The sequence below is a fragment of the Sinocyclocheilus grahami genome, unplaced genomic scaffold (assembly GCF_001515645.1).
Source record: "Sinocyclocheilus grahami isolate Dianchi unplaced genomic scaffold, SAMN03320097.WGS_v1.1 scaffold37.1, whole genome shotgun sequence".
NCBI classification, from domain to species: domain Eukaryota; kingdom Metazoa; phylum Chordata; class Actinopteri; order Cypriniformes; family Cyprinidae; genus Sinocyclocheilus; species Sinocyclocheilus grahami.
Genome location: NW_015505216.1, coordinates 3,921,758 through 3,933,422, shown reverse-complemented (window position 1 = coordinate 3,933,422; position 11,665 = coordinate 3,921,758). Strand labels below are relative to the sequence as shown.

General features: G+C 35.5%; 1 protein-coding gene across 2 annotated transcripts; it reads left to right on the top strand.

The window, feature by feature from the left end:
* The first annotated feature begins 1,742 nt into the window (after positions 1-1,742).
* On the top strand, positions 1,743-10,755 carry slc29a4a (solute carrier family 29 member 4a). 2 transcript variants are annotated; one of them, XM_016267364.1, is made up of 10 exons: positions 1,743-1,961; positions 2,802-2,933; positions 4,097-4,210; positions 5,429-5,557; positions 5,695-5,769; positions 5,856-6,112; positions 8,238-8,361; positions 9,364-9,551; positions 9,649-9,889; positions 10,054-10,755. In XM_016267364.1, exons 1-10 carry the CDS (start codon positions 1,799-1,801, stop codon positions 10,185-10,187), a joined length of 1,557 nt encoding a protein of 518 aa, XP_016122850.1. In that variant the 5' UTR covers positions 1,743-1,798; the 3' UTR covers positions 10,188-10,755. The 2 variants fall into 2 exon arrangements, with proteins under 2 accessions (XP_016122850.1, XP_016122849.1); XM_016267363.1 differs by having other exon boundaries at positions 5,856-6,121.
* Positions 10,756-11,665: the final 910 nt, after the last annotated feature.

The window sequence follows — 11,665 nt, the reverse complement described above, 5'->3', positions numbered from 1 at the left end:
TCAGCCATTCTTCTGTATCATTGGCTCTCTGCATCATTTTAGAAAGCCTTTATACATGTTATTGTATTATGTAATATATTTGAAATAGGCTATATTTACTTTCGTTCTAGTGCATATTATAATGGCAATCTATAGAAAATGACCGTAGGCCTACATAAACAATCAAATGAGTGACACATCTGACAGTTCATGGTTCAGCAGGTGTGCCCTTTATTTCCATGTCTCAGCACTGTTTACATACAGTATCTTAGTTAAACAACATCAGCCACTATGATAATATGGGCTACATGACAGCTTTGTGAATATGTTGTTGTACAGTATGTCTTTGTGTTTGGTTACAAACAAATTAACTATTCCATTTGGTTTTAATCATCACAATGCGACACGGTCGGATAAGGCACAAAATGTGCCCGACAACTCTCTAGTCAGTGACGTAACACCGATATCAAAGATTGCTTTTCTTTTGAACCAGTCATGCATTGCCAGCCCCAGGCTCTTCAAAGGATGCATTGGCAGATTTCCAAGATGAGGAAAATTTCAATAACATGTCCAACAGTGGCATCTTGGCTAAGGCTCTTCTCGCTGGAAGCACCTGATTTGCATTAAGAATATAGATTTATTTTAGATTGTCTGATTGCTCTTTCCTAAAATAGATCACACAGGGATGCAATATATCCCTTGACAATACATTACCAATAATGCACACGTATACGTATGCAAATAAAGTAAAAAAAGAACATTACTTGCACAAAGGCTTAGAGCATATAGCCAAAAGTGAAATGTCACATGGCACGGCTGATTTAACAGAAAGTGACTTGAGGCTGCTCTTCACATGCTTTTATTCCACTTCACTGTTCAGTCACTAGAGCTAATTTAACATCACAGGCCCCTTTCATCTCAGTGAACTAATATGAAAAACTCAAATTTGCCATAATGCTTATAGTGAGTGTATTGAACTTTATGAACATCAGAGATGCATGCAAATTAAAACATAAAATAGACTATGGAAATATGGATATGGAAATATCTTTAGATGTCGTTTTAGTTGTTTAAGATTGTTAAGACGATTGTGATTACGATAATAATGGTGTTATTGATTTGAAACTATATTAAGAAATGCTCAATTTAAATAATCATGAATGTATTTTAATAATAAGAAATGTAAAAAAAATTATTTTGGTAAAACTTTATTTTACGGTGTCCTTGTTACACACGTTACTTGTACTTATTACTATTATAATAACAATAGATTATGCATAATTAAATGCAAGTAACCCTAAGCCAAACCCTAACCATATAGTAAGGACATGTATAATTAATATTCCTCAGTACTTAAATGTATAATTACACTGTAACAAGGACAACTTAAAAATAAACCGTAGCTATTATTTTTATTTAAATAAAATAATTGTATTTTAAATAATTATTTTAAATTATTGCAAAGCTTCAGTGTCACATGATCCTTCAGAAATCATTCTAATATGCTGATTTGTTGCTCTTATTTCTATCAATGTTGAAAGCAGTTTTGCTGCTTAATATTTTTGTGGAATATATTTTGACTGGTAGTGTATATATTAAACATTTTTCTTCTGTGATTACAACACTTAAAAATGAAACATCGTAACTACACTTTAAAGTTTGAGGTTGATTATCAAGATATTTTAAATGTAATGTGTTGCATCTAATCTGTTTTGTAAGTTGCTTACACACACATTCTTTATTTTCATCCTCTTACAGATCACATTCCTGTCACTGTTAAAGAAGGCCTTTTCAGATATTCCAGGCCAAAAGAGGGACTATGGGCTCAAAAGGAGTAGAGAGACGTAAACAGGCCACCCCTGGCCAGACTCCCGAGGGCAATGTGGTGATGAGCTTCAGTTTCGACAGCTATCAGCTGGAGGAAGAGGACTGTCAGGTGAAAGACATCTCAGATAAAGGAGTGCTGGCCCTTTCAGAACCTGGTGAGTCTCTGCTGCATATGATGTGCCTCAATGTAACTACAAAATGTCATTTGAGTTACTATTTCATATGTGTTGTGCTCGTACAATGTGTAATAATACAGATTTTAGTTTAAAAGGTTACAGTACTTGGCATGTATTAGCTATGTGTAATCATGTTAGCTGGAGAGTCTGCTGTCCCCTCATGTTGCCTGGTTACAAAGGTCATGCTTATTAAATCAGTGGAGTAGGAGAACATACACTCTTAAAAATAAAGGTGCTTCAAACGGTTCTTCAAGCGATGCCATAGAAGAACCATTTTTGGTTCCACAAAGAACCATTCAGTCAAAGGTTCTTTAAAGAACCTTTGACTGAATGGTTCTTTGTGGAACCAAAAATGGTTCTTCTATGGCATCGCTTGAAGAACCGTTTGAAGCACCTTTATTTTTAAGAGTGTACACATTGATCTTTAGAGTTTGCTAGGCTAGCTAAACATATAGATATATTCTACTTTTGGTCAAATATACGTTTTGCATTTTTAGTCATGATTTCATTTCTTCCATCTCTTAAATTAGGCATGCAGTGTTAAAGGACTAAAGCTGTATAAACATTAGGAAGTCAGCAAGAGGCACAGAAGTGCTTCCATCAATCAGTTCCTCATCCAGAAAGAGAGAGAGAGCAAAATGTCAAATGTCTCATACGTATGCATAAATATACTTCAAAGAGACAGCACACTGGCTGAGAGACAAATATTTAAAACGCACATATTTTGAAATATCATACAAATACAACACAGAAAGGACTTTTGTTTATAACTCTCACTCGTTGTTTGTGAATGCAAATGCGTGTGATTTCTGTGCATAGCGTTTGAAGAACCTATTCCAGATGACCGTTACCATGGGATCTATTTTGCCATGCTCCTGGCTGGAGTGGGCTTCCTGCTGCCTTACAATAGCTTCATTACAGATGTTGACTACCTGCATCATAAATTTGAAGGTACTCCATTATATTTATGGATCTACATTTTCAGTAGCATTTACATGAAACAAATTATGGTTGAAATAGCTGTTAAAGATTGTGAGTTTAAAAAAAAAAGTTATACTTGTGTTTTCATGGTGCTTGCCAGAATTGCTCATTAAAATGTTGTATTTTGATATGTATATATTGTAACGGGGTGAAGAATCACACGACAAGTAATCTCAATCAATACCCCGGAGGGTGGATTTATTGGGGTGAGGGGTGCTAGTGAGAAAGGTCCAGGTAGGTGCTCCGGTGCCGTGAATGCTCTCTTCCGTCTTCCCAGTGCAGAGGGTCCGTGCAGTGCTCCTGTGGGGCTGGTCGGTCACACGCTGCTTTCTGTGGGGACAATGAGAGGGCAAGGTAGTGCTCAGTCTCATGGAGGAATCTCCTTGATGGCAGGGCTTGTGTGGCTTATGTAGCCGCCGCCTGATGAGGTGCAGCTGTGACCGATCAGCCTGTGATGAGGATGGCCAGGTGCTCCTCGCTTGTTTCCAGGGCGACGCTGATAAAGCTTCGGGACGCTGGTCACAATATATATATATATATATATATAGAGAGAGAGAGAGAGAGAGAGATACTGATAATGCTTTTAAAAACGTCTCTTATGCTCATCGAGGCTGCATTTATTTGATCAAAAATTCAGTATAAAGAATAATATTAACTTAACGATTGTGAGTTTTAAAACTTGTTATACTTGTGTTTTCATGGTGAATTGCTCATTATAATGTTATTTTTATATGTATTATATATATTTTTATATGTATATATATTTTTAAAGATGTCTTATGCTCATCAAGGCTGCATTTTTTATCAAAAGCAAATATATACTGTATATATTTAGGCTATAATGAATAATATTTTGAAATACTTCTACAATTTAATAGCAGTTTTGTATTTTAATATATTTGAAAAAATTCAGAAATCATTCTAACTGACTTCGTGCTCAAGAAACTTTTTTTTTTTTGGACCAGTGATCATCATGCACTTTCATTGTATAAAGATAATCAGTTTTGACATTTGTGTTTGTATGAAAAATGTCAAAACAATCAGTTTGATTGAGCATATGGTTCCTGTATGATAGTAAAAAAAAATGCAGTAAACTTCAAGGTCATTTCCTTTTTGTCTTCTGTGTCTTTCAGGAACATCCATTGTGTTTGACTTGGGTTTAACATATATACTTGTGGCCCTAGTGGCTGTGATCCTAAACAATGTCCTGGTGGAGATGCTGAGCCTGCACACCAGGATCACTGTGGGTGAGTGTGCTTATTTAGAGCAGACAGACAGTAGAGCACAACCTGAGGGGAGAGGGAGGAGGGGCGACGGTCCATCACTCATCTCAACCTGAGGAATAACACTCACCAAATACTGCTGAATAAGAGGACGGCTTACATATAACCCAAACAGCAAATTACACCACGACAATACCGATTGACTGATGACACACAAAAACACACACAACCCAATCAAACGGAAAAATATGTCTATTTAACGCTTCACCCAAAAATAAAAATTCTGCCATCATTTACTCACCCTCATGCTGACCTGTATGACTTTCTTTCGTCTGTGGAAAAAATAATCATTCCAAATAGGTTTTCAGTACAGTGTTATTCAATGGTATATTATATGGACAAAAACACATTTTATAAACTCTCTTCTTTTATGTCCATAGAAGAAAATGTCATGAGGGTGAACGACATGAGGGTGAGTAAATGATTTTAGGGAAAATTATACCTTCCAAAACCCTCCAAAAACAAATCAAATTCTATAATATAATCAAATATTATGATATTGTTTGCAAACACACTATTTTTTTTTCAAAAGAAAATACTATTTCAGTCTTTATGCTTAAAAATATAATGTTTAATTCAGTGTTACTTTTAATTTCTTTCTAATTATTTATGAAATTTACTAGTAATTTCTGAGTGAAAATTGTTTCAAAGTAAATCCTACACCAATCCTGCAGACTTTTTTTTAGTGCATATATTGTTTATTAAGGCTGGAATACACTACACAATTTTTGCCCCAATTATCCTCTTATTTACTGTTTTGAAAAGTCAACGCTAGTTGCCAGAAGTCAGTGTCAGTCTGCAGATTAGAGTTAATTAACAGATTTAATAGAAAATCACATAGTGTAGGATAGTCACAGACTCTGATTTTTTAGGCTTTGATTCCATCCAGTCAGAGGATGAACATGTTTGATATTTTCAGCCAATTTTAGAACGCATATTGTTTTCATTTGTCAGTCATCTCCTAACAACAAGGCGCACGTTTCTGTGTGAGTTTGTTGTGATTGGAATGATTTCAAAGTCTGCTATTGTGTGATCCTCAGTCGTTTAGTGTATGATGGCCAGTTTTCCTCTGTCACTGCCCAGTGTTTTAAAAACTGTTTAGATTTTAAAAGTTGTGTAGTGTATTTCAGCCTTTAGTTATGATATCTCAAATTTGTTTACATCCAAGTTCATCTCTTGCAGGTTACCTCTTTGCACTTGGACCTCTGCTTTTTGTCACCATTTTTGATGTGTGGCTGGAGAGGTTCACCACAAAGCAGTCGTACGTCATCAATCTGATGTCTATGGGTACTGTGGCCTTTGGATGTACAGGTATTTGTTCATACTTTTCTTTCCAAAGCCATCGTGACTGCAGAAGCATGTTGTGAGTGACTGTCCTTCTTTCAGGCTCACATTGTGTTGTCAACCATTTCCAGCCATAACAGTTTTTCATCCTATTGTGTCTCCAGTACAGCAGTCCAGTTTCTATGGATACATGGGGATGCTTCCCAAGCGCTACACACAGGGTGTGATGACCGGAGAGAGTAAGATGCGGTCATGAAAATCCATGATGTTTGGGTAAAATGTAAAAAACAAGATTCTCATTCTTTCTTTTGTTTTTTCTGTATAGGCACGGCAGGAGTGATCATTTCACTCAGTCGTATCTTCACCAAACTATTGTTCAAAAACGAGAGGAAGAACACCATCATCTTCTTCATCATTTCCATCTGTATGGTGCTACTGTGTTTTGTCCTGCACGTCCTGGTGCGAAGGACACGCTTTGTCCAGTACTACACGAGTCTGGCACGACAGGGCCTGTCCCACGCCAAAGACCACTCACAAAACGGGACCCAGTACCAGGTCCACCATGATGTCCTTACAGAAGAAGTAAGATTTGTAAGTTTTGCATGCCAAATGTGAGAAGGGAATATCATTATGAAACTATTTATGGCCTTTCTCCAATAGTGATTCCATCATTTTTCTGAAGAAACAAATGTCATTTTCTCATCGTTTCAAAAATATCAACAATCTTTTAAAATATCTTGTGTGTAAAATGTGTTCGGCAGAATAAGAAAGAAAGTATTTCATGAATTCTGATGCATAGAGTTAAATAACAATTTCTCTCTTTTTGCATAATTTGACAATTACAGCTTGATTTGCAATGATGCACAATATAATTATAAAAATATTATTGTATTTATTAAACATTATTATTGTTAATTATATCATATGCAAAAATAAAATATATAATACATAATTAATCTAGTTCTAAAAAAAATATAAAAATGCAATTATACAATATATAAATATGAAAAATACACACACAAATAATATGTAGATATTTTATATAAATGGTAATACATTTCCGTGAATTTTCATTTTAAGCATGCTCTTCCATGCCATTGTCTCCTCGTAATCAAGGGTAAAACAATGAAATCTATACCTGAAAAATATCCCAAATAGACATTCAACTTCCTAAGATGAGCTGTACAAGAGTTACCGGTCACACTTTATTTTAAGATCCCAATTCTCACTATTAACAAACCATTAACTATGATTTTGCCTCAATAAACTCCTAATTTGCTGCTCATTAATAGTTAGTAAGATAGTTGTTAAATTTAAGTATCAGGTAGGATTAGGGATATAGAATATGGTCATACAGAATATGTGCTTTATAAATAATAAACAGCCAATATGTTAATAATAGGCATGCTAACAAGCAACTAGTTAATAGTGAGAATGGTTCCCTATACTAAAGTGTTGCCGAGTTACCCAGTCATACATTAGGGTGTCTAGAATAGTAAATGTGCTCTAGCTGTCTCATACTTTTGCATTATGTTGCCAAGTCCAACATTTAGACAAAAGTCCTCAAAAATGCTGTGTAAATCAAACAACATTTTTCTTCCTGCTATATGGTTTAGAAATCCATTTGTAATTAAATAAATCAGTAGCATTATCACGCTCTGTTGGAAATGTGTGACGAAAATCACTGGAATGTCAAATTGTAAAGCTCTTTCATTTAGCTGGACTGTGAAAAGGCTGTTTTAGTTACGCATACTCAGCTGTGTTTTCTCTCTAAATTCTCCCATAACTCCGTTTCATTTGTGCCGGTCAGTGCTCTCAGCGGCCCTGAGAAGGACACAGGGAGAGCGTGATTTAAGTGCTCACTCAGACACAGACAGTTTGGGTGGAGTAATATATGAGAGCACTTCAGATAAACCTCATGTTTGTCCTGTGGCTGACAGACTAAGCACTCAGCTGTTCCTCCTCTCAAGATTTCTTCATCTTCTTCCAGAAATTCAAAGGTTACCACAGTCATAGAAATGCTCTCATGCTATTGGGAAAAATTACCCACTATAGAAGTTTACCCAACTTATGAGAACCCCAAAAATGTGAAGAGGGTCCATTAGAGGTATTTACAATTGGTTCAGATTTAAATTATGAGTACAATTTGCTTTAAGATTTTTGGACTAAGGACTGGAATTGAATCTAGCAAAGACAAAATACCTCAGAATGAGATATTTTTGTATCGTAAAGATTCTTACTGTTCATTGCTGCCTATTTATTTATTTATTTATTGAATGCTAGTTTATGCTGGAGCTTTACTCTGAGGGTGTATTTCCCCTGAGCAGTTCCCCATCTGTGCTGCCGTGAGACCCGAATGCTCTTGTTTTATTCTCAGCAAATTAATAAGAGAGTGGATTTACTAGCTCAGCCAGACACTTAATCAAGTAATGGCCCTCCTCAAGCAGGCCCTGCAGAAATGCTAGTTCATCAAGAAAAGCATTACAATATCTGAATGCACTGCACGCTCTCACAAAGTCGCAGTGACCTGCTTGATACGGTCACTGCTTCTGATGTGCTATGTTTTTGTTTTGTTTTGTTACATCAAAAAATGCAAGATTTTTGCTGTATTGAACTGAAAAAAAAAATGTGATAGTCACTCCACTGTCCTATACGGATATATAATGTATTCAGTATGAACTGTTCAGATGTCCTGTCTGTTTTCAAGGGTAACGGCGCAGTGGGCTCTTCCCCAGCTGAAGACGGCTGCACAGATTTTGCTGGAGGAAACACTTACGTAAGGTTTGATGTGCCCAAACCAAAGATTAAACAGAGCTGGCCAGGCATCAAAGGTGTGATCTCATTTATAATACAGTATTTTCTATATTAATACTTATTAACTCATAAATTATGATTTAGCAGTGCATCAATATTACAATTCTAGCTGATACCAATAAATCAGTGATCATTTTCATGTTATGGCCAAAAACCGATGATATGGTTGATATTTTCGATACAAAAATGATACAATTTTGTTTAAAGAAATCCATTATGAGATCTGCTAAATTATACATTAATAATGTTATTTCATTTGTGCTTTGTTTATTCTCAGATAATAATAAGTTACCATGCATTCCTAATAATAAAGTATTTGTATTCAAATGTTTAAGGTTGAAAATTGTATTATTATTATTAGCCTAATTATATAATAGACAAATATAATACATTTAAAAATATATACAAAATGCAACTATATAATATATAAATACAAAATATATATAATACACAATTATATGAAAATGAAATCACACAATGAAATTTAATAAATTAATTATTATTAAATTATTGTGCTTTGTTTATTTTCAAATAATAAGTTACCTTGCATTCCTAATAATGAAGTATTTGTATGAACATTGCCATTCAAAAGTTTGAGTTATTAATTAATTATATAATGTACACATATAAAATATAATACGCAGTGCATATTTAAAAAATATAAAAAAATGCAACTATAATATGTAAATATGAAAAATATATTTTATTAAAATGAAATCACACAATGAAATCATTACTCCAGTCTTCAGTGTCCCATGATCTTTCAGAAATCATTCTGATATGCTCAAGAAACATTTCTGATTATTATCAGTGTCAAAAACAGTTTGTGGAACCCACGATACATCTTTTTCTTTGATGAGTAGGAATTTCAAAAACACATTCATGTGAAAATTGTTCTTTTTGTAACCGTATGTAAGTTTTTAATGTTGTTTTTGATGCATCCTTCCTGAAGTAAAGTTTTAATTTCTTTGAAAAAGTGATGTTATTGGTTAATCAAGCAGTGACCCCATCTGTTGCAGGCATGATCCTGCATCGATATGTGGTTGCCCGTGTGATCTGGTCCTACATGCTGTCTATTGCCGTCACTTACTTCATCACGCTGTGTCTTTTTCCTGGACTGGAGTCGGAGATCAGGAATGTCACACTGGGGGAATGGCTGCCCATCCTGATCATGGCCATCTTCAACATATCCGACTTTGTGGGCAAAGTATGTTCACTGACATAATGACATTACGGATTATATGTCATCTTCTATATTCTTTGAAGTAATTTGACACCTAACTTTGTCTCTCCTTTGTGTCTAGATCGTGGCAGCCGTGCCGTATGAATGGAACGGGACTCGTCTTCTCTTCTGCTCGTGTGTGCGAGTAGTTTTCATCCCTCTGTTCATCATGTGTGTGTATCCGGCTCAGAAGCCCACCTTCAGCCACCCGGCATGGCCTTGCATCTTCTCTCTCCTCATGGGCGTCACTAATGGCTATTTTGGCAGTGTTCCCATGATTCATGCCGCAGGCAAGGTGGCACCTGAGCAGAGGGAACTAGCAGGTAAATCTATCACCCCATTTAGATTCATAGAGTATACATGCACAACTCTATGCAGATGAACAGGTTCTTGTATGTAAGCCTAAACCTTCAGAAGGATGCATTTATAATCTCTTCTCTAGAGATGCAGTCATTAACTTGAGTTCATGTGATTTGTTTTCCCTCAGGGAACATAATGACTGTGTCCTACATGTCTGGACTGATGTTGGGCTCTGTGGTCGCCTATGCTGCCTACAGTTTTACTGCTTCAGGCTCCAGCCTCCACTCAGAGACTGGCTATAATTTTACACAGGGGTACTAGTACCCTAGTCCAAGCCAAAAAAACACGTCTGTTCCTGTCATCAATCTCGTCAGGTGGCACCTTTGCCACTCTGTGTAGCAACTCCACAGTTCCCATAAATCAGACCTCTGCTGCAGGCTTCTTTTGGCCCACCTGCAATGCTGTGTGCCTGTGAATGTAGTCAAAAGGATGAAGAAACAAGCTTTGACACTGTAAAGAGTTATATGTGTGCTTAGTTGTGTTGCCTCTTCTTGTTCTCTGAGAGTGTTTTTTCATGCTGCCAAAAGTTCTTTGGCGTGTTCGTTAAGATGCCAAACGTTAGCTGTGTGGTGATAAAGCTGGAGTGAATAAGTTTGATGTTTCTCCTGGTTTAATGTCTGACTCCACATTCTGTGGTGCTGTATATGGTATGACAGACAAACATTAACGTTTACGAGTAGGCCTACATTCTGAACTGTACTAAATGAGGGTCATTTATGCCTAGATGCATGTAAAAGGGATTTGCCGAAAAGAAAACCTTAATCTTTTGAGTGCAATATGGATACTGGACCTTTTTGCTAAAGCTAACTGAATGTAAACGTCTCTAAATAAAGGCTCTTTTGTAAAGGTTCCTGCCTTTTTCCTTTCGCATTTTCAATTAAGTTATCTTTTAGGGTGTATGACAGCTATTAGGTCTATTTTAAAACTGCTGTACGCCTTCACAGAAACAAATCCATTTTCAATTGGGATGAAAGATTAGTTGTGATATTTAATAAACCTGATTATATCTTAACTGTAGACGTTTTTTAAATTATGAAAAGGTAATGAAGAAAGCATATTTCCACACAATGTACGTGCTGTAAAATCACCTGGCATAGGAATAGTTCATAATTAAGCATAGAGTTTAACTTTTTAGTTCACAAATTTGTTTAAAACCAATCATTCTCATTGTTTTATATCCTAACTATTCCTAGAGCGATTTCTACCCTATATTCCGCATCAAACAGAAATGTACACTCAAAGTACTCCCAACACCCACATGAAAAAATACTATAGTAATTTATAGTAAATACTATAGTAAAGTACTTGAATTCATTTGTTGTGGTAATTCTATAGTTGCTGTGGTAATATAACAACTATAGTAATATAAACAAATTACTTTACCCAATACTGTACTAAGTTTTCTACAACTATAGGGTACTACAATACGCTACAGTTTACTGTAGTAAAACTAAAGTATACTACAGTATTTATTACAGTTTGTCAGTTCACGTTAATACTACAGTATGCTGTAGCATTCATTAACATAGTGTTGTAAATATATCATATATACAGTATAATACACTTTACTATAGTATGGTTCAAAAACACTACAGTATTTACTATAAATTACTATAGTATTTTTTCATGTGGGATTTCTTAATACTCCCAAACATAGATATAGGCTCCCAAATACTGTTAGTATTATACAAAATTGGCTGACAGCTGCCTTAAAGTTGCAGGCCGCGGTTATTCCCCCC